Source organism: Callorhinus ursinus, unplaced genomic scaffold, assembly GCF_003265705.2.
Source record: "Callorhinus ursinus isolate GAN/ISIS: 27379988/994484 unplaced genomic scaffold, GSC_fseal_2.0 scaffold33, whole genome shotgun sequence".
Taxonomy (NCBI): Eukaryota; Metazoa; Chordata; class Mammalia; order Carnivora; family Otariidae; genus Callorhinus; species Callorhinus ursinus.
The window spans coordinates 11,087,761-11,111,394 of record NW_027397095.1 but is presented as its reverse complement, the minus strand read 5'-3'; the positions used below and the strand labels follow the sequence as shown (position 1 = coordinate 11,111,394).

At 40.4% G+C, this 23,634-nt stretch overlaps 1 protein-coding gene and 1 long non-coding RNA gene across 7 annotated transcripts in view; one reads left to right on the top strand and one right to left on the bottom strand.

Annotated features, from left to right (window-relative positions):
* The window catches only part of LOC141370373 (uncharacterized), a 213,686-nt gene that overhangs the window by 20,164 nt on the left and 169,888 nt on the right, over nucleotides 1-23,634 (bottom strand). The window lies entirely within an intron of this gene.
* Nucleotides 1-23,634, top strand: part of GRIA3 (glutamate ionotropic receptor AMPA type subunit 3) — a 280,967-nt gene that overhangs the window by 160,936 nt on the left and 96,397 nt on the right. For all 6 annotated transcript variants that reach the window (XR_012374364.1, XM_073879199.1, XM_073879198.1 and 3 more), the window contains 2 exons: nucleotides 3,614-3,667; nucleotides 21,123-21,284. Coding sequence is in view for 5 of the 6 variants with exons in the window: in XM_073879199.1 (XP_073735300.1) it covers nucleotides 3,614-3,667; nucleotides 21,123-21,284 (216 nt within the window). In the remaining variant the exon portion in view is untranslated. The remainder of the gene's footprint in view (nucleotides 1-3,613; nucleotides 3,668-21,122; nucleotides 21,285-23,634) is intronic.

Below are 23,634 nucleotides of genomic sequence, written 5' to 3'. Positions count from 1 at the left end.
CAGCAGATGGCAAGAATCAAGACTGAGGACTAACTGCACCAGAATCACTCCCATTAACTAGTTCTTTTGTGCATTCTATCACACACCCCACCCTCCCTCCCACAAGCCTTGCACCAAAAATGCAAAACAAAGAAAGACCCAGAGCAAAACAGGACACTTTTTGCAGCGAGGCCTCACTTAGCTGACATTGGCAGGATCACTGCTGCCTCACGGAAGTAAGATTTCAAGGTATCGGAGGGCACTCTCTTAAGTATCAGGACTAGGAGCATTTCTCTTGGAAACCTACAGCAAAACATATCGTGGGGTTTTTTTTAGCAGAAATTACCAATGCAATCAACCAGACCCTGATGACTCAGGCATTGACGACGAACATCCATGATGATCCTGTGCAGGAGAACAATGTTTTCTGCTACCTCCCTTAAGTCAGCCTGTCACTTCCTCTGCTGCTAAAGTGCCTCTTTCTAATATTACGCCCTCCCTCTCTACACACCCCTTCTAATTTGCAGCTTTTCGTTGACCGTGAACTGAAAGACCAAGATTGGTAAGAACTGTATGTTAAGTAAGAGTTAAGAAGTAAGGATGAGGAAATAATTAGGGCCTTCGAGGCAACAGCTCTGTGACACCTAATGGTTCCTATCTTTAACTTGCCCATCCCTTCCAGTTTAAGCTAAGTCTTGTGAGGTGATAATATGAGAGAGCTACCTTCAAATAAGTGAGTTTTTGATAATATAAGACAGCTACCTTCAAATAAGTGAGTTTTTTCTGAGCAGACTATCTGGGCAGGGACTAAAGCAGATATTCCAATAGCTTCAACTGTTTCCGAACCGAAAACACAATGTCTTAGGGAGTGACCCCCCTCTCACGGTTATTTAACCCCCTGTGTGATTACATGAGGCACATTCCCCACCCCAAGTGTAGATGTTCTTCACTTTGATCTTGACAACTCTACTGAGACAGAAAGGGCCAGGTTCATTGTCCCAGATTACAGATAAGGAAATGGAGGCGGAGTACATTGAGTGATTTGCCCACACGCGAGCAGTGAGGACATGACAAGGTTGGGCTCCTGGCTTCTCGTTTGGGGCTTTTCTCACAACACTGATGTTTCTATGGCTCCCTCTCACCTCCCCTCTGCTCAAAAGGGCACTAAGCCCTTCCTCTGATGAGAAAGACCCCATTTCCTTTGGGCTTGCTGCTTTATTTCTCTAAGTTCTGCCAGATGTCCTCAGGAATCTCGCTCATTTTTCTGGCAGAACTCAAAACCCTCTGTTTTTATTATGTTGAGGGTTGTCAGTGAATTAAAAATGCAACAAATGTATGGTCCCAACTTGCCATCCAAAGTTAACAAATGTCACCAGTAAGGAGGTTTCTCACAAGCGGACACTGAAGAATACTTCCCAGCAGATACCTAACAGCTCATTTTGTGTCATGGCAGCGTGAGAAATCACTTCCTCAAGACATTCATTAACCTTTCATTTCCTCCATAAATAATCAGTCAGAAATGTGGCTCATATTTTAAATTAATCGAAAACAGCTCTCACTCTCTCTCTCAGCCCTTGAAATGACTGGAAAGCTTCTAATGCCAGCATGATAAGCATATTTAAATATGTGGTTCCACTCCTCTGAGCCAGCTGAAACCTTATCTTCTCCAGGAAACCTTCCCCTATACATCCCAGCAGACTTTAAAAATACCTCTTCTTCCTCTTCTCCAAGAACCTAGAACAATTATTGGTATTTGACATTTAGCGCATATTAAGAAACCATGTAATGTACTGCCAAGAATACGGGTTCTAGAGGCCGGCAGACCCAGGTTCTAACTCCAGCTTTTCCACTTCTGACCTGTGTGGCCTCGGGCATATCACTTAAACTCTCTTTAGCTGAGATTCCTCCTCTGTAAAATGAAACTAATGATACTTAATCTGTTAAATTGTGCTAGCGATTAAGTACATAAAAAACACCTAGCACAGTGCCTGGCATATACTAGGCACTCAATTAAGGGCAATTGTTTTTACTGTTCTTATGGCCTTTTATATATACTTATGGTTTGATATGTATGCAATTTTGCTGTCTTGTCAAGTTGTTTTTATTTTATCTTTTTTTAAGATTTTATTTATTTATGGAGAGAGAGAGAAAGAGAGAGTGGGGGGAGGGGCAGAAGGAGAAAGAATCTCAAGCAGACTCCCCACTGAGCACAGAGCCCAACACCGGGCTTGATCCCCACGCCCCCGAGATCATGACTTGAGCCGAAATCAAGAGTCAGATGCTCAACCGACTGAGCCACCCAGGCGCCCCCTCAAGTTGTTTTTAAACCGTTTGATAACTGTGTCCATGGTGGAATTTGTCAGGAAGCTTAAGCTTAATGGCACCTTACTTGCATGGGTTCTTTCCAAGGCTTTACTATTCATGACTTTGTTTCACTTTTCTTAAAGAGGGCTCCTAAAGTGGTATTAACATCAGACCCGGAACAAAACCGGGTTCCACTTCCGGTTGTATCTTTACCCTCTATGTGATCCCCCTCCTGGTGCCTACTCCCTGCATTCAGTACAGTACTTTGTACATAATCAGTACTTATTAAAGTGACATTTTATAAAATCCTCAATTAACTGGAATTTGCCCTACTTAGCTATCTGGAAATAAGCTTATGTCAGGTATTTAGTCAAAAACTTGCGACTGACAACCAACACATTTGGTTGGAAATTATTCAATCCACTTACACATTTTGAAATAACAAAAATGCATTTTGTAAACTGTAGGGCTTAGAATTAATACAGTGTTATTCATGAAAATTACCGTAAGAATGATGACCCCAAGGCAGGGCTTCTCCACCTCAGATGTTACTGACATTTTTTACCAGACAATTCTTTGTTGTGGAGGGCTGGCCTGTGCACTGTAGGATGTTTACCAGCATCCCTGGCCTCTCCCCACTAGATACTAGTCACCCTTCCAGATGTGAAAACCAAAAATGCCTCCAGGCAGCTCCAAATGTCCCCTAGGGGACAATCCCCCCCCCCACTGCCCTGCAGCCTAGCATCCAGCAGCAAAAGCTGTACAGATGGTCACAAATCTTTCCTAGTAAGGCAGGAAAAAGAAGGTAAGCATTTTAGAAAAGTCTCAATAAGCAAAAGTAACCTCGATTAACCTGAAAATCCCATTAACCCCATTCCCAGAGTGTTCTATTCCCTAAGCATTCCAGATAACAACAACAAAAAAAATGTACTGTACATTCTATTTTCTAATTTGTATTACACGTTCAGCCCATTTTCCATCTCAGCAGCTGAGTACAGAATCCAGTTCATGGGTGGGGGATCAGCAGCTTCATCACTTCTGCCATCTATTTTTAGTGACAGTGGCAATTTCGAGAGCTTTTTCTCCCTTGTTTTTGACACTTTTAACTTCAATGTTAGCAATTCTTCCTGTATTCTCTGCCTGACATTGAAATGTGCAAAAAGAACTCTGGTCCTATTAACTATGATTTTACCGTATACAAAAGACCTAACTCTGTTGATCATTTAAAAGTAATTCACTCTAGCCCATCGATTGGTTGCACTTCCCATTGATTAGACAATTGGAAATGCCCTTCTTAAATAAGCAATATTTCTTCTTTCTTCTTCTGCAGGTTGTGATCCTGGGGAAGCATTCAAGAGGTTATCACTACATGCTTGCGAACCTGGTAAGAACAAGCAGAGTTTTTGTTTCCCAGGGCAATATATTCTATTTAGTTTGTGTTGTCCGTAATCATCCAAAAAAGAAATACACAAAGAACCTAATGTGTTCTTTAGACACTTGGAGAAATGAGTCAGTAAATGCCAAAACCTGAATGCAATAGCCTTGTTTTCAATTGTGCTGTCTCTGTTTTAGCTGTGAAGCTCTTATTCTCTCCTCTTTTAAAACATAGTAATTTGAGACTGATTCTTCTTAGATCCGATTTGGATTTGACATGTAAACCATTTTATCCAGGTTTGAAATATAGCACAAGGGACAAGGGACACAGGAAACGGACTCTTTCCCCAGTTAACCCAAGTAGATGTGCATATCAGTACTGGGTTTGTCTTTCCAGAAGCAGATCACTACCAAATATTTTCAAATCAGATGCCAGAAGTAGGTTGGAACACAAAACATCAAGGGACCCTGTCAAAGCATACAGCCACCTGTATACTTATAATGAAACACAACTTGAATCTTTTCCTTCACATTTCCCATGCCTTTAAAAATCTGTGAAACTCTAAAAGCTAGTATTTCATTTAGGTGAGTTTATAGTTCTTTCTCCAAAAAGACAATTGGTTTAGGAATTAACAAAGTGGCTTCTAAATCAGGAATATCTGTTTGGCAGAGGTTCTGAATAATACTATCTCCCCTAAATGAAAGAGAAATGTTAAATTATCACTGTAATACTAAGAATCTATTACATTATAACATAACATGAGTTCTAACCCCGATCTTGTTTCATTAGCACAACAGAATGATAATCATTATGGAGCTCTTACACCAAAAGAATAGCAACAAAGGTGAAAGATTATTATAATTATATTCTTAGATTTCTTAAATCAAAGAAAAAAATCTTATTTTGTTTTAATGATTAAAATTTTTTAAACACGAAAGGAAATGTTACTTAAACCTCTGTCTTAGGAAGTGTGTTTTCCAACACTTTATGAAATGACGATTAGAGCTACTGCTTTGAAATGTAGTGTGCCTGTTCTCCAATAAATTGCTCAAAGTGGAGCACTTCAGACCATTTGGGGGATAAATGTATTGACTCTTTTAGGAGGAGAAATCTTGATTCTTCATTTACATCTAAATACATTCAATTTGGTTTTTTTAGGCAACCAATAAGTAAAGGATGTTTGCTACTCACTGGAAGTTAGACCAGGGCTTGGCAGGAAATATGGACATCACAGCAAGGCACCTGAGGGCAGTTACTGATGGGTTTTTACCATTTCTTTCTCATCAATAAGTATTTTGCTCTCCTTCCTTCCTTCCTTTTTTCTTTCCTTCCTTCCTTCCTTCCGTCTCCCTTTTCCTTCTTTTCTGCCTTATACATCCCAGGATTCACCCATCACTGACAGTACATGAGATGACTTTACATAGTGCACACATAAACTTTTTTATTATGATGGTAATGTATTATTTATTGTGTGTTAGAAAAATATAAAATGAGCACATTGAAATCCAAATTTCATGGACATTATTACTTCATACAGGGCTAACGTAGAGATTTAACAACAAATGAATCCATTTTGTAATGTGTCAAATGTGTTAAATGTGTCGCGTAAGCAATAGCATAGGGAATAAACATATGGCAAGGTCTGGCTTTTGTGTATGTGGCTGTGGTGGCATGTGGATGACTAAAGTTTGGGAAAGAGCATTGAACGAAGGCAGAAAGTTTGGGTTGTCATACGGAATTTGCTACTTTGAACTAGCTATGCTACTTACTAACTAGCTATGGGACCTTGCATAAGTCACTTCAGTTTCCTTACTGTAAAACCTAGATGGGAATGGGGGAGTTCTTTAATGTAATGGTTGGGCCCTTTGGAAGCAGATGCTAAGATATCATTAGAAGTGCAAGACATTTACTGGGAATGATACCTGTGAAAAATAAAAGAGAAAGGGTCACAAGTGGGAAGGGAGAGCTTAAGACCACAATTCAGGTCTGATATCAGCCAAGGAGAGGGAAAGGAAGTTTGATGAGAAGAGCTTCAGATGGCGGTATAGTTCTAAGAAAGTCTTGGCCAGCATAACCGAGAGTTCCAGTGCAAAGAACCCCATGCTGCCCCGAAACAGCGAGCCAGTGCACCACCATCTTGCTCAGCCATTGGCTGGCAGCTGTTCAGGAAGCACCTACCTCCTGCCTGAAAGCTGAGGCAGGTCCTGAAACTGGAGGCTATCAGCTCACTCAATTCCTCAAGGCAGGTTCCATCTTAAAGGGATATCCAAGCCATGCGCTTCAATGACTGGATGATACATTGAGACCTTCAGCACTCTAGAATTCTAAATGGGCCTCCTTATTCCTACCAACAATCCTTCAGACGAGCTTTGGTTTCAACTCGAGACCCAGACCTGACAGAAATGAAAGCCTATGGAGCATTAGAACTGCAAGAAAGAATCATTAGGACAAGGTTGGAGAAAAGAATGGTTAACTGAATGCCTAACCAGGACTCGGAATCATGAGACAGTGGGAGGAAGCCTACGACAAGAACAAGTAAAGTCTGGTCCTTCGGAAAGACTGTAATACATAGCGTTATGTCAGTCTGCCTAATGAAAACGTGAACTCGTTCACCATGCTTTGAGCTGCCACTCCTTTTCCTCTAGTGACCTTCTTTTCCTTTGAACTCAGCCATGTGTTTCCATAAGTCCCTGTACTCTGTATCAAATTGCAAGCAGACAAGAGAGATAGGAACTGTTGCTAATCTCTGATAAAAAATGAGACAGATTATCCCATCATGGTTTTCAGGTTTTTTAAAGCAGACAAAAATACCCCAAATACCTCCACCAAAGACATACACGCATGCACATGCGCGTGTGCGCGCATAGATACCCCCCAAAACTATTTAGAAGTTCCTTAGATGGTCAAAAAGGGTAAGTGGAGCTAAGATGTTTCCTTTCAAAATGAGCCAGCTGGATTAAAGCTGAGGACAGATACACAAGGGAACAGTCTAATCTGAGTCTTGGTATAACAATAGCACAGAACCCCTGCCTTCTTCTACAAATGCAAAATCAAAGACAGTCACGGCGCTTCCCTAAGCTTTCTGGAATCACCTGTACCAGAGTGCCACGTGCGCCCCTTGCCATGGAGCTCCATCTATCTGCAAAGACTTCTATGTGCTTTGACATGGACTTTCCCTGGTAGCAATCCAGAAGTGAGAAGACTCAGATAGTCCAGGAATGCTTCGACACAGGCCTCTCATGGGTGAGGGTGCACATTTCACAGCAGACAACAAGCTGCAGAAAAGTTCTACCTTGTTGAAGTCCCTGGAAGAAACAAAAGATTCCATCAGAAGCACAGGCCAGAGATGTGATCTGGGGAACACACAGACCAGAGGTGGACATCCCAATGATGAGCGAGCAAGCGAGTCTCTTACAAATTCTGTGTCAGTTGGTGATGTCATTTTGGGGGGAGTGGTTCCATAATTGTGCTCTCTTCCAGGACTCTAAGATGGTAATGTTTGCCACTCTGGTACCAGAGGTAACCAGCATGCATACATTCTGTCAGTCAGGCAACCTCTCTCTCTCTTCCAAGGCAAGGTCCTGCATCAGGATCCTTTACACTGCATCCCCAGGAATGTGGTGTATTGTGATTTAATTTTTTCATATATGTCCGTAATGATAGCTCAATCATTGTGTGCAGAACCCTAGACTGACAACCCCAGGCATGATGAAAACAACCACTAGACCTGGAGCTAGGAAACAGGTTTCCTAATCCATAAAATGGAGAGTTAGACCAGACTACTATTTCCCTAAGTGTGCTACTTGTACACAAGATGATTTTAGGGAGTACACAGCAAAATTTCTTAAACTTATTACTTTTGAATTTATATTAAATATGTAATGCAAAAAGATAACTATCCTCTCACTTCTGTGATTTTTACAGATACCATTCTTTAGAATGAGGGTAAAGTAGATATTTAGGTTAAAAAAATTTAGACCATATAAAGAAAAAGATTAGGTAAATTACAGCTCAGATGATCCACCTCTATGGCAAAAAACTATAAAGGTGGCATATGTGGCATATTAATGACTAAAATTTGGGAAACCTCCAAGGTCACTTCCAGCTCTACATTTCTTCCCTCATGGAGGGTCAGTTTGGACCAGAGAAGGCCAGGAGTGAGAGTATAGGCACAATAGCTGGGCAGAAGCTGAGGATATAAATGGGGGAACGAAACCAGAGCCTTGTTATCCTTAGAGATATAAAGTCATTAAGCAGGCTTAAAATCATTCCAGGTGGGCAGAAGCCAAGAGGGGTATGAGTACCCTTACCTACGTTCTGAACACAGCTGAGGATCTGAAGGATCAATCAAAACTACCTTGTGGTCAACACAAAATGAATTAGATCTGGGTTGAGATGGTCCAGCAACAGATGTTCAGCACCCAGCCCCAAAAATAAGACCAAAAAAAAAAAAAACCCAAGCATTTGGGGTGCCTAGGGGAGAACATGAGCCATACTAGACTCATTCAGTGCTGTGCCAGTTAACCACTATCTTAGAAGACCCAACAGTTTCTCTGCCTAGGTCAAGACCAACCCCAGAGTGGGGGACTGTTGTTGACCCTACAAGTGGAAGTTAGGTCATGTAGCTGCCACTGGTAGAGGGGCCTCATGAGCAGGCAGTCAAGGATGCCATTGTGCTAGGGAAGCAAAGAAAAGGAAGCTAACATATCTCAGGCTCCTCTCTGCTATGCCAGCTATTTTCTTTAGATTTCTTACTAAATTTACTCAGAACTCTCATGAGGAGAGACGTCTTACCTAGTCACCTCCCTAAGCTTTTTAGAGAACAGGAAAATGGGCTCCGAAAAAAATATGTGACTTGCCCAAAGTCTCAGAGCTAATCCATTGCCAAAGCTAGGCCTCCAATGCAGGTTGAGCAGACTCGACAGAGCACCTTGCTCTTGCCCTTTGACCCACTCAAGCATCTCAGTGAGACAAAAGGCCAGCCCCACAAAGGTCACATAAGAACATTTGCAAAGACATAAATGCATATGAATGAAATACAAACTATACATTTCTGAGAGTAAAGTGATCAGAGAGAAAAAGGCTTAAACCAAGGAGAGCCTTGTGAATAGGGGTTTGAAACCTGTCCAAGAGCCAATATGAAATGCATCTTAACAGGCACCAATTATATCTGTCCATCACTCTCTTCTCTCTTGCCACATTCCCTCTTCCTTCTCTCTCTCTCTCTCTCTCACACACACACACACACACACACACACACACACACACACCTCTCTCCTGCTCTCTCATCTCCCCTCTTGCTCTTGCTCCCTCTTTTCTCTTTCCCTCCCTATTTGCCCCATTCATATTATTAACATGCCAGGAAATAATGGGGGGCACTAGCTTACATTTAATTTTTTCAAATTTTTACTAAAACAAAAGCACCATTCATAACACAGAACCCAAAAGAGGCAACCAGGAATAATGTAAGCTTGAAGAAGTGAACTCTGCAGCCTACTAGATCTTGGAATGTACTTGAAACAGAGAAGGGCCCACTTTGTTTAGAGAGAAAACAACTTCACGTGAGATTGGGTCATGTGTTTTGCTTGCCAATAACAGCTGTTCCCTTCTGCTCCCTTCCCCTTCCAGGTCTTTTGTTTTGCTTGTTACTCTTTCCCTTCCTTTGTTCTTCCATTTTTATGTTCTAAACAGAAAATTTAAATGTTCGGGGCACCTGGGTGGCTCAGTCAGTTAAGCATCCAGGTCAGGTCATGATCTCAGAGTTTTGAGATTAAGCCCTGCGTCAGGCTCCATGCTGGACATGAAGCCTGCTTAAGATTCTCTCTCTCTCTCTCTCTCTCTCTCTGCTTACTTGCTTGCTTGCTCTCTCTCTCTCTCCCTCTTCTCCTTCTCTAAAAAAACTTCAAATGCTCAAAACCATGTGTTGTGAACAATGCCACCTCAGAAGCTGGCATGTAAACACAGAGTTCACTGGGCTGGAGCCTGGCCTTACAGAGGCAGCATTGAAGGGGTAGGATTGAAAAGAGGTAGAATTGAAGGGAAAAGTCCCCACTGGTCCCAAATGCCAGGAGCCCAGCCTCCTCCCCTAGGTACACAACTTCTCTGGTGGCTGAGGATTCACTTTCTTCTCCAAACGGAGATAGGTTACAGCAGAGCACCAAGGGAATGAGGAGTTGTGGACTGGGCTGGGGTCCAACTTCCTACCTGGCATTTAGAAACCCACAGGCACTTGTCAACTTAAAGTTGCCAACTTTAAGACTCCCATTCTTTCTGTCCAAAAATGTCCCATTGTAGTCAACCGTCCCTTCGTCCCTTTCTCCTTCTCTCTCTCTCAACAAGGAAAGATCACCTTCTAGCCAATGTTCTAGCAAGATAAATTGAAAGAATTCTGTTTTTGTCCCCAGGCTCTCAAATCATGTCCTCTAAAACAGTGCTTCTCAAACTATCTGTGAAGAAGGGCCAGTTTTTTCCTCCAAATTTTCACAGATCAATAGAAGTAAATTACTAAAAACATGAAATAAACAAAACAAGATATATAAAAATACAAGCCAAATTTTTTAGTATTACACTTAACAGACATAATATTACCCTGTCAAATTGCTATAAATGTTTGTAAAAGCTTGCTTTCTGTTTCTTTCCTTATTTCATCTCTGATTACTAACAAACAGCAGACCAGCACCAGTCCACATACAATTTCTCTAAAGATCTTTATAGTAAGTTATTTTTCCTCTGTATCACTTGTATGCCCAATACCTTGTTTGCTCCCCTGCAAGGAAGACAGAGGGTGGTGTCCTTAAGAGCCTTATAGTCATAATGGACAGATAAAACTTGCAGAGCTTATGATAATTGACATGGAGACAGAACAGGTGTTAGGACAGGGAATGAAGAGAAGGCAGAGTATGGAGAATCAAAATTCTGCATAGCATGGCCAGACAAGACCTTTCAGAAAAGATGACTTTGAAACAGTGATCCAAATGAGAACGATCAATTATATAAAGAATCGGGAATGTTCATGTCACACATAGGGAACAGCATGTGCCAAGGTCCTGAGGCAGAAAGGAGTTTGATACCTTCTCTGAACAGTCAGAAGGCAATTTTGGCTAGAGCAGAGTGAGTTCCAGATTATGTAAGGTGTTAGTAAGCCTGGTTAAGGGAGTTTTAGCTGTTTTCAACAGTGACAGAAAGCCACTGAAGAATTTCAAGCTGGGGCGGGGGCGCATGATCCAATTTTTGCTTTAAAAAAATCAGTGTCAAATGGATGGATTTTATGGTATTTAAATTATGCCTCCATACAACTATTAATAAAAGAGATTGGTGGCTATTTTTCCTGCTAATAGCACTTATATCAACTTATATTCATATAAATAATTCCCACTGGACTAAAGTGCCGTGAGGTCAGGGCAAGTTTGATATGGCTCACCATCTTACCAATGGATAGCACTTAAAAGGTTTCAAAGTATGTTGATTGGATTAGAGACTAGAACAGTGAGCTAACAATACAAGCAACCTATAATCAAGTGTTAATTTATATGGTGTAATCTTCAACTCTACACACTACACCCTCCCAGGAGGATGGACCTGCTTCTAGAAAAAGACTTGTGTCTCTCATTAGCAACCTGGTAACTTGAGTCACCACAATTAATATGCATTTCCCAATCGAAGTATCACCCACATGAACAATTCAAGCGACACTAAAGACAGAGCCAGCCTTCATCCAAATTATGAGATAGATACTTGCTCTTGGCAGCTTCCCAACCCTCTTTCTACTGCTTTTATCTTCCCTATAGGCAAGCCACTTTTCCCATTTCTCACCCATAATCTGCTCTCAACTCAATGAAAGTCACCCAACTTATCTTGTCTCTGTTTTCCTTTCGGAACAAAATGTACCTTAAGAATAGTATTATATGAAGGAAATCTCCACATAATATCTTGAAAATAAGTGCTCTAAAAAGTAAGCTTTGAATATATTTATTTGCAACTCTCCATTATCCATAGTACCAGAAGGAAATTGAATTACAGTATGTATATATCAAGGGAGACAGGATAACACTAAAGTCATTTGAATCTTTGCAAACTGACTTGTCTGGCTATTCTCAAATGGGGATAATCTGTGTTTGGATGCCAATTGTGTAACCAGTATCTGTATAAAAGATGACCCTGGAGAATCAGTCAGTAAAGGGTAGCTTACAAGTCCCCATGTGAACTGCTTAGACACAAAAGTCATGGTTGGTTTTATAAAGTTGCATTCAGATGTGGGCAACAGTACACTGGCTCAAACAGATGTATCATGATCGAGAAGTGGTTGATGAAATATAGCAGAATTTACAAATCCAAATGAGTAGGTTTCCCTCTCAAGGGACTAACTCCTGGAGATTATATCCATATTTCCAACAAATATTGCCATTGTTACATAGAGGCAAATAGTCAACTGCACAGATACCCAAAACATAAAAAAATGAGAAAGTAGAGTTTCAACTCATCCTATCTGTGAGCACTAGGATCGCCTCCAGTCTTCCTCTGCCTTCTCTCATCTCTTTTCATCTCTCCCTCTGCACACTGTTTTGGCCCAACTAAAGGAAAAGATACCATCCTGGCAATTAGCCAAACAACAACAACAATTTTAATCAAACAGAACTGGTGAGACACAAGCAGCACTAGAACTTGTTAAGTCCAGTCTAAGCAAAAGTCATTGAGTACCTCAGCATCACATCTAGTTAATAAAATCCCTATGAAATAGTAAAATGGACTCAACAGAAATTCCACCTAGTACAGCAGGGAATTGGGAACCTTGGAGTCACTTAGCAGGGATGCTGTGACAATACATATATACTTATTCCATGGAAGGCATGGGAAGGCATGCAGTAATGAAGAAGGACAAAAGCCCATAAGCAGTCAACAATGTGCAAGAGCTTACATAATAATTGGCCAAAAAGGATTACAAAGGGGCCATCCTACTACCTGGTAGAGATTGTAGGGACAAATTTGATATCGATCTTCCTTAGTCATTATTTTACTAAAGGAAATGGTTCTTGAAGAATGAAATTTCAGTAGAGAGAGCCAGAGCTGTCAGTGATGAAGCAGATGAAGGTAGCACTGTTCAAAAGGGCATGATATGACTAGAGCATGAGGTCTCTTGAAGGAAGTGGTACAGATGAGCCAGGGGAGCAGAAAATAACAAATAATGGAAATTCTCAAAGGCCAAGTCAAGACATTTGGCTGTTAATACATCTGTAGAAAGTAGGGAATCATTGCAATGATTTGAGGAAAGGAATATTATGCCCTAACTGGTATTTTAGGAAGGTAAGTGTATTTATTTATTTATTTATTTATTTATTTATTTATTTATTTATTTGAGAGAGAGCAAAAGAAAACAGGAGTTGGGGGAGGGGCAGAAGGCAAGGGAGAGAGAGAATCTCAAGCAGACTCCCCGCTGAGCACAGTGCCTGACGCAGGGCTTGATCCCAGGACCCTGAGATCATGACCTGAGCTGAAATTGAGTTGGTCACTCAACCAACTGAGCCACCCAGGCATCCCAGGAAAGTAAATTTATTATGTGAAGAATGAACTGGAGAGGTAAAGAACTGGACTTTAGAGCACCAACTAGGAAGCTAGGACAATAATCTAGGCCAGTGGGTCTCAAACCCACTTGTGCTTCCAAGTCACTTGATGAATTTATAAAAATACAGGGGCATGGGCCTCACACCCAATGACCCAGTAGGTCTAAAGCACATTAACTAAAAGAAGGGATCCAGGAAGAGGAAGAGATTTTGAGGGAATATAGTAACTATCCCTTGGGGCACATTCTTTTTAAGATGCTCATGGAGTATGGAAGTTAATTTAATCAACAGGCAGTTAGGAAAGGGGTGCTGGAGTATGAGACAGGCTCTAATTGGAGACTCATTGGTGTCTCATTCAAAGTGAACTCAAATCAAAAATTCCAAAAGAAAACAAGAGTTAATTTGTTTTATAGACTCTAAAGCTTCAACATGTAACAAATTCATCGGCTGAGGTACTATGTATGATAAGTGTCATCCTCTTGAAAAAATAGGTTCTCAGAGGCCAGCTAGATGAGAAATCATGACTACCTCCACACTCAAAATTAAAAATGGAAAAAAAGGTAAAGAAAAAACAAAGAAGAAATTCTAGTATCTTTGTTTGGATAGGAGATGCCAGAAGATGAAACCAGTTTTTAAGCAAAAAATGAACTGCTGTGATTCAGCAAAGGGATAGAACAGTTGCTATAAAACAGCAACCTGCTTAAGCAAAATGAGCCATTTTTTCCCACACAAAATATCAAAGAAATCCACTGGAACATTTTATTTTTGATAAAAATATGTTATTTTAAAATGCATAATTTTTAATAGCAGATGAAGCTCAGTGAGAAAATAGAATTCATGACACAGAAATTTCTTTTGGAGTCAGACATGCTAAAATACATGTATTAAACAAAAGGACATGGGTTTTCTGTCCTTTTTTGAGCAGTCGCCATTGGGAAAAGTACTCAGGTCAGGCACATAAACCCTGAAAAAAAAGTCAGAACAAACTAAAAAGACTTAAAGAACTTTAAACCAAATGTCAATTTAGTTTTGAGCCAAGAGCATGAGTGAAAAAGCAGAACCTTGTGAACTCATTTATCACATATTTAAACTGGTAATCAAACTTATACTTTTTTTAAAGACAAGAATTCTCTAATAACAATTTTTTTTAAATCTGTATCTATTTACATGTATTGCTGTCTGGTCACTGTACTACTACTCACAGACATTTTCAGGGGACCGAGTTAGAACTGGAGTATAAGGAGAGGCTAGGCCTGTGGGCCAGAGAGAAGCCTGAGTGGGAATACTTAAGCGTACATGTGACAGAAGGAGGGCTCATGAGAAGGTTCAGAGCCAATTGGCTGGGGGAACTGTGTCCCACCCCATGTGTGTTTCTGTCAAGGAGGAGTGAGAATGGAACTTTCTGGAAAAAGTCACATGATAAAAACTGACCAGCTTCAGGGGTGTAGTCTGAGGTAGCTGGCTGTGGAAAATAATTTGACAGCTGGCAGGCAGACAGGTAGGATGCCTTCCTCCACTACTCCCCACCCCTAACAACCCCATCTCTTTCCCATTTTACTTCTTGGGTTTGGGTGTTGAAAGCCTAACTTTGCGTCATTAGATTTTTTTTTTTTTGAGCCATATTTCCTTAGAGATTTTTTCTTTTTTTCTTTTTTCTTTTTTAATTTGTTATTTAAATTTAATTTAGTTAACATATAGTATATTATTAGTTTCAGGGGTAGAATTTAGTGATTCATCACTCGCATACAACACCCAGTGCTCATTCCATCAAGTGCCCTCCTTAATGCTCATCACCCAGTTACCCCATCCCCCTACCCCCCTCCCCTCCAGCAACCCTCAGTTTGTTTCCTAGAGTTAAGAGTTTCTTATGGCTTGCCCTCCTGTTTTCATTTTATTTTATTTTTCCTCCACTTCCCCTATGTTTATCTGTTTTGTTTTTTAAATTCCACATATGAGTGAAATCATATGGTATTTGTCTTTCTCTGACTGACTTATTTCACTTAGCATAATACTTTCTTGGTTCCATTCACACCATTGCAAATGGCAAGATTTCATTCTTTTTGATGGCTGAGTAATATGCTATTGTTTATCCATTCATCTGTCAATGGACATTTGGGCTCTTTCCATAGTTTGGTTATTGTGGACATGGCTGACATAAATATTGGGGTGCATATGCCCTTCAAATCACTATATTTGTATCCTTTGGATAAATACTTAGTAGTGCAATTGCTGGGTCATAGGGTAGCTCTATTTTTAACTTTTTGAGGAACTTCCATCCTGTTTTCCAGAGTGGCTGCACCAATTTGCATTCCCACCAACAGTGTAAGAGGGTTCCCCTTTCTCCACATCCTCCCCATCATCTGTCATTTCCTGAGATGTTAATTTTAGCCATTCTGACCAGTGTGAGGTGGTATCTCATTGTGGTTTTTGATTTGTATTTCCATGATGCCAAGTGATGTTGATTTTCTCATGTGTCTGTTGGCCATTTGTATGTCTTCTTTGGAGAAATGTCTCTTCATGTCTTCTGCCCATTTCTTGACTGGATTTTTTGGTTTTGGGCTGTTGAGTCTGCTAAGTTCTTTATAGATTTTGATACCAGCCCTTTATTTGATATGTCATTTGTGAATATTTTCTCCCATCCCATAGGTTGCCTTTTAGTTTTGTTGATTGTTTGCTGTGCAGAAGTTTTTATCTTGATGAAGTCCCAATAGTTCATTTTTGCTTTTGTTTCCCTTGCCTCTGGAGACATGTCTAGCAAGAAGTCGCTGCGGCTAAGGTCAAAGAGGTTGCTGCCTATGTTCTCTTCTAGGATTTTGATAGATTCCTCTCTCACATTTAGGTCTTTCATCTATTTTGAGTCATTAGATTTTTCCAGAAGTTTTAAGTACTTAAGAAGTCTAAATTCGCCACATAGCAGATTTTGGTAGCCATCCCCCAGTGCTGGTGATCATGGGAAGGAAGGACATGGGGGACTAGGAGGAAAGTAGTTCTCTCCTAAAGATCTGTCTCTAATTTCTTAACCCCGCCCTTTCCCTTCTCCACTTTTACCTAGTGGCTTTTGGGTGATAAAATCTGTGTGGGCAATTTTACAAAGGCTTCAGAACAGCCAGAGACTTCAGTTCTCAAAAAACAAAAACAAGAAACCAGACAGAATGGCAAGTCCCACTTGTAGATCACAATGTGATGGAGAGGGAAGCACATTTTTATAAGGTTTAGGGAAGACAGGGGATCAAAATCCCCCAAAGTGCAGACTTTGGGTGGCAGACTTCAAGTAAAGATCACCAAGAGGTAACAAGAAAAGACAGACCAGAAACCACGAACCTCTACCATCCCCCAGGCTCTCACTCTCCCACTTCCTTTCTGCTGTTATTTACTGGATCTATGGTGGTCAGATCTGTTCAGTTACTGTCTTAACAGAGAGTCTAGGGCATTTGTCCTCAGTTTTCCAAACTCAAGGACTGTGGATGAAAAGCTCAAAAAAGGAAATCTAGCAAGAGGTTATAAGCAAGAATAATTATTTAAAGTTAAAAGGTAAGTGGAGAAAGAAAACCAGAATCTCTACCCTGATGCCACCATACCTACCATTTATCTCTTTTCCCCCATTTGCTCATAGCATCACTTGTCTGTCGAAGGTTTGGCGGTCAGGTCGGCTGAATTAGTGTCTTTGCTGAGGCTTTGGGGAGACTCAGGCCTCAATTTTCAAAACATCATGGGCTGTGCTTACCCACAACTACAGTGGAAATATGTGAAAGAAAACAGAACATGTTTTAAAACAATTGAACAGAAAGGAAGGGTGGCTAAGAGGCAGGCAGTTTCTGCTACTCTCTCCTAACTTCCTTCTTTCCCCCACTGTTCGTCACTGTTCTATGTCATCTCCCCATTTTATCTGTTTAGTGGTCATTTCTTTCACATTAGTCTTTTTACAGAGGGTGTAGAAGTATTTGGCATTTAGATTCAAACTTGAGGTGGGTATGTTGCCATTTCAAAAAAAAAATCTAACAATTTTAGTTTTTATAATCTTGGGGACTGTCCATGGCCATTCGAACCATGGGATTTAGCAATATTTGATACAAAAAGAAAATTCTTTTTAAAAAAGGAGTTTCAGAAATAGGATGATGAAGAGTCAGCCAACTTGTGCCTGTTAGCCAGAACCTCATTTCCCTAAATGCCTGTTACCTCCTTTCTTTTTCTACCATGCTTCTCTCTCCATTTTGTCCGCGGGGGCCGTGTTAGTGCTCTCTGCCCCTGTGGAAGGATAAGCCCTCGGGGCAGTTGGTAGGAGCTAGTGTTGTATAGGTCTTGCCAGCCAGAACAGTTTGAGGTAACCTTCCCCTGGCTTGATTTGTGTTGCTGTGGATGCAGTTCATCTCATGAGGACAGCCAGGCTGATTCCAATCCGAGATGTGCCAGAACTCATTCCCAGGCATGTCTGTCATAAACCATAGTTTGACTGTGAAACTTCTAGGTCCTCAGTGGTATGGTTGCTGTGTGGTAGAAAGATGAGTGCAGAGTATGCCTCTAAAGATGTTTTCAAATTACAATGTGTCTATTGGAGAGGAAGATACCTAAGCAGGAATATGTGGGGGCTGCATGACAGAATGAAGCCTCCTGGGAGTATGTGGGTGTGATTGGTGATGTAAATTTGAGCTGGACCCCTCCCTTTAGTATCCCCGCCAAGAAAAGGTGAGGGAACATCTTTCTGGAAAGGAACAGTATGGTGAGTAAGCAGACCAAAGCGCTGGCTGTTATGCCTTAAGACAGATGTGAAAGTCCCGGGGTCCTCTCTCTCTCCCTCTCTTTTGTTAATTCTATGTTGCCATTTACCCTGCTCTGGATATTAGGAAAACAGGAGTGTGATGCTTATCAAAGTGTGAGGGGCATAAGAGATACTGCATCCTAGTATATGCTGTGGCCATTGACCCTGAAGACCAGGATGGTGGCACAAGCATTCTCAACCCCCTTCTTTCAAGGAAAGGAGCTCCCCTTGTCCAGCCCAGGCTTTTAAGACACGGGACAGCATCAGAAGGCCCACTCTTCATTCCCTCCAGCAGGCAGGTGCACAGTTGGTCAATGTTCTTGCGGTAATACTTGTTAACTGACAAATACAGTTTGGCACAGTGAGTGAATTAAAGCCATTTGTTAAAATTTTGTCCCAGGCTCTTTATTTGTATATGTGTTAGGGGGTGGGAGTGGGGAGTTGGGTAACAGGCTTAAGCCCCAGTTGGAGCCTCTACTAGACTTCATACCAAGTAAGTCTCCTTGCTGATTGTAGTGCAGGGGGCAGCAAATGGAAGAAAGCTCTCTTAGTTCCCTTCATGAAGGAGGACTTTGGGACAAAACTCAACCTAACAAGTTAATGTTAACTTTGAAAACAGCTTTTTGATTACCAGAAAGGAGGAATGATACTCAGTGATGCAAACCCTTTGTCCAGTCCCCATGGACTCAAGGCCCACTTGTGAAAGCAAGAGGGAGGGGGCTGCAAGTAGTAAGTGAAAAAGCTGTTTCACGGGCCAAGATGTCCATCGACAGATGAATGGATAAAGAAGATGTGGTATATATATACAATGGAATATTATGCAACCATCAAAAGGAATGAAATCTTGCCATTTGCAATGATGTGGATGGAACTGGAGGGTATTATGCTGAGCGAAATAAGTCAATCAGAGAAAGACATGCATCATATGATCTCACTGACATGAGGAATTCTTAGTCTCAGGAAACAAACTGAGGGTTGCTGGAGTTGGGGTGGTGGGAGGCATGGGGTGGCTGGGTGATAGATATTGGGGAGGGTATGTGCTATGGTGAGCACTGTGAATTGTGTAAGACTGTTGAATCACAGACCTGTACCTCTGAAACAAATAATACATTATATGTTAAAAAAAAAAGAAGATAGTAGGAAGGGAAAAATGAAGGGGGGGAAATTGGAGGGGGAGACGAACCATGAGAGACTATGGACTCTGAGAAACAAACTGAGGGTTCTAGAGGGGAGGGGGTGGGGAGATGGGTTAGCCTGGTGATGGGTATTAAAGAGGGCATGTATTGAATGGAGCACTGGGTGTTATACACAAACAATGAATCATAGAACACTACATCAAAAACTAATGATATAATGTAAGGTGATTAACATAACATAATAAAATAAAATAAAATCCAACTAGTATTTTAATTTTTGTTGACTTTTAGATCAATGTAAGGAAATATACTTTTATAATATCAGACAAAAAAAAAGAAAAAGCTGTATCACTAAAATATAAAGAAAGGTGAATTAAAAGAAGTTGGGGTAGGGGTGTGACTAGAGAGGCACACAGAGGGGACCCTTCTGGATATTGGTTACATTTATGTGTTCAGTTTGTGAGAATTCATCAGGTTATATACTTAAAGATATGTGTATTTTTCTATATGCTTGTTATACTTCAATAAAAACTTGGAATGTTGGGATGCCTGGGTGGCTCAGTTGGTTAAGCATCTGCCTTCGGCTCAGGTCATGATCCCAGGGTCCTGGGATGGAGCCCCACATCGGGCTCCTTGCTCATTGGGGAGCCTGTTTCTCCCTCTGCCTTCCACTACCCCTGCTTGTGCTCTCTCTCTGTGACAAATAAACAAATAAAATCTTTTAAAAAACTTGGATTGCAAAAAAAAACTTTAGAGGACTAACAGGTATATGCATTTATCAGAACTCATCAAATGCTACATTTAAGATTTGTCTGTTTAATTGGAAGTAAATTTTACCAGAAAGAAAGAAAGATGCAAACAACACTGAACTCTAGTTAATGACCTGCCTGCCGAAGTCTTCTGGTGTGAAGTATACTAATGTCCACAACTTACTTTGAAATGCATCCAAAAAATGAAATGGAATTGATGGATGGATAGAAAAATACTAATTGTGAAATCTAAGTTGAGACTATATGGGTATTCACTGTACAATTCTTTCAAATTTTTTATATATTTGAAAATTTTATATTAAAGTGTTGGGCAGGAGAGTCTAAAGAAGGGAGGAAGAATTCTCCCCATTTATGAATATAAATGTTGGCTTCAGTGCATTGAGGACCTAAATTCCACTACAACTAGCAAGAGCCAGGCATCCAGCAGCAATAGTGAGATTCCTGGGAGAAGTGTTCCAGAAGAGAGCAGAGCCCAGTGGAGCTGCCAGTACCCAGGTGGGGATGGCTTGGTGTGAACCTGAAGAGATTTCCTTCAGACGGCTTAGGTGACAGAGAGACCAGATGGTAACCAGAGTGAGAGAAGAAAATGGTGGGTGACCTGAAGTAGATGTCGAGACTTGTTTATAAACACGTGTGAGACATACCCTGGGGTTTGTACCATCGTATACAACCAAGCTGTCAGTTTCACTCTTTGGCATTTCTGTAAGTCACAAATGTTGAAAGTACTCATCATTAGAATCGGAAGCAATCTGCTGTGCTTGGCATGTTACGCTCAAGAAAAAATTTTAAACCTCTAGTTAGGGTCAAACGTTTCAATACTTTCCCAGTTACAGGAAGCATTGTATTTGTACTCAGTGAAGAAAGACTAAAAATACAGGTAGATGAAACAAATCAAAACATTTGCTTGAAGTTGGCACCTGTGTTTGTCCATGCAGCAGCTATACTAAATAAAGACACAGGCACTAAAATGGAAGAATGCATATTTTCTCCATCGTGCCTATAATTTTGGAGACATAGAGCCCTAAGAATTAGTCCATAGCCAGCATTTTTTTTGTATCTGTCCTCATCGTTGTTGTTGTAATTGGGATGTAATTGACATATAACACCGTGTTCCAGGTTTTCTTGATTGGTAAAGAGTGATCCTGAGGAAGGACTTTTCATTTCTTCCTTAGTGTTCTAACCAACAGATAGAGTTAAGAACGCACCACCTCCCACAATAATGATTCTCTTTCACTCTCTTTCTAGGGTTTTACCGATATCTTGCTAGAAAGAGTCATGCACGGGGGAGCCAACATTACCGGATTCCAGATTGTCAACAACGAAAACCCTATGGTTCAGCAGTTTATTCAGCGCTGGGTGAGGCTAGACGAAAGGGAATTCCCGGAAGCCAAGAATGCACCACTAAAGGTAATGTCCCATGGCATGCAGAAACCTTAGGCCAACTTTTCACAGCATCTCAGTATGGCCTTTATATATTTACGGCCATCCTGTGATCGAGTGGTCTTCACTCAGAAGTATTTCAACGATGCTAAAAACCAAGCGGCAGGTGTTGCTGCATTGGAAAACTAAACTTGCAAATAAAGAAGCAATTGAGAAGGAGGTCTTTTAAAACCCAGGGTTTGGGAATGTTAACTAATTTTTTAATGAAGTTCATTTGTAACATGCTCATAACAATTTACAATATTATAAGAACCTGAGTCGGGCAAAGAGTGGGGGCTGTGGGAATAGGTAAGGAAGATTGATAGTCTGAAACAGAAAATTAGATTTTACATTATTTATGTGATTGCTTTGTGTTAATAAGTTTCATGAATCTCAGTACACCCAAGTGAATTGGACTCTAATACAGAGTGCGTGTTGCCTATACGTATATTGAATGGATATGTTTTGCTGCCTGGAAAAGTATCTTTAAAAATAATTGATTACCTAAGTTGCTCATTTTCATGAAACCAAGATAAGAATATTAAAGGTAGAAAGTCATGCTTAGAGTGCACATTTTTCACATGCGTTCCCCTATGGATAGAAATCCTATTATTTAAAAATTAGGAATTAAAACAGATAAATTATGGGAAAGTTATTCATGTAACACAAAGGATCCTTCAAGTGTATGTTTTAAGTAACCGTTCCCTCAGTGCATCGATCCAAGTATGACACAGACTTTAAATTCTTCCTTCCTTATATAGTGAAAGTATGTACCTACCATGGCTGTGGGATCCCTGTGATCAAGATAAAGAATCAAAGTAGAGTCAAGGCCTTTCCCGTAAAAAGGAAAGGGGGTGAATAGTTCTTTTCTCGTGGCTTCAAGATACCCATCCTCACATCCTCCCCAGCAAGAATAGAATAAGGGAGAACAAAGGGGCCATAGACCAGACAAGAGACACATTCTGTATCACCTAGTCAGGTCCACCCTAAATGAGTCACATCAGAACATAATACAAGTGGGCCCTGACTTTATACAATTGCTATGTTCGAGAAAAGTAGTAAGTTACACATAATTTGTTCATTCATTTAAGCCACTCACTAGTTTAGTGGTATTCTGTAAGTTGTAGTGATTATAGTATACATGCTGGATTTTTCCAGGGAAGTCCCATTTTAAAACATTCTGTCCCATGGTCAGATCAGGTGTCCTTATATGTTTCAGCAAGTATGGTTACAATCCCTGTGATGTTAGGGTTAGGGTTTGCAGTCCAATTTTTTTAGGATAATTATTTTAATTTTTATTGAGATATAATTGACTCACAGCATTAAGTTAGTTTTAGGTATATAGCATAATGACTTGGTAGATGTATATATCGCAAAATGATTACCACAATAACTTTATTTACCATCCACCACTACCGTAGTTACAATTTTTTCTTGTGATGAAAACTTATAAAATCTACTCTTAGCAACTTTCAAAATACAATACAGTACTGTTAACCATAGTCACTGTGGTGTACCTTACAAACCCAGGACTTGTTTATCTTATAACTGGAAGTCTGTACCTTTTCGACCACCTCCACCCACTTCCCCTACCCCCACTCCCCCCCCCCCACCTCTGGCAACCACCAGTCTGTTCTCTATTTCTATGAGTTCGGGGTTTTTTGTTTTTTTTTTTAGATTCTGTATTTAAGTGAGATCACACAGTATTTGTCTTTCTCTGTCTGACTTAATTTCATTTAGCATAATGCCCTCAAGGTTCATCCATCCTGTCACAAATAGCAGCATTCCCTTCCTTTTTGTGGCTGAATAATATTCCACTGTATGTATATACCATATTTTCTTTATCCACTCATTTGTTGATGGACACTTAGATTGTTTCCATGTCTTGGATATTGTAAATAATGCAGCACTGAACCGCAGATATCTTTTTGTAATAGTGATTTTGTTTCTTTTGAAATAAATACCCAGAAGTGGAATTGCTAGATCATATGGTATTTCTATTTTTAATTTTTTGAGGCACCTCCATACTGTTTTCCATAGTAGCTACACCAGCTTACATTTCCACCAACAGTGCAAGAGGGTTCTCTTTACTCCACATTTTTGCCAACACTCATTATTTCCTGTCCTTTTGATTCTAGCCATTGTAACAGGTGTGAGGTGATATCTCCTGTGCTTTTGATTTGCATTTCCCTGATGATTCAAATTTTGTACTTACATTCAAATTCAATGTACTAAATCCACCCACTACATTTAAGTGAGCTTATACAAATTTGGATTTTCATAAACTGCCTGTCTACTGCTTTGCCGTCCTTAGATTTAACAGATAATAGGTAGAGTC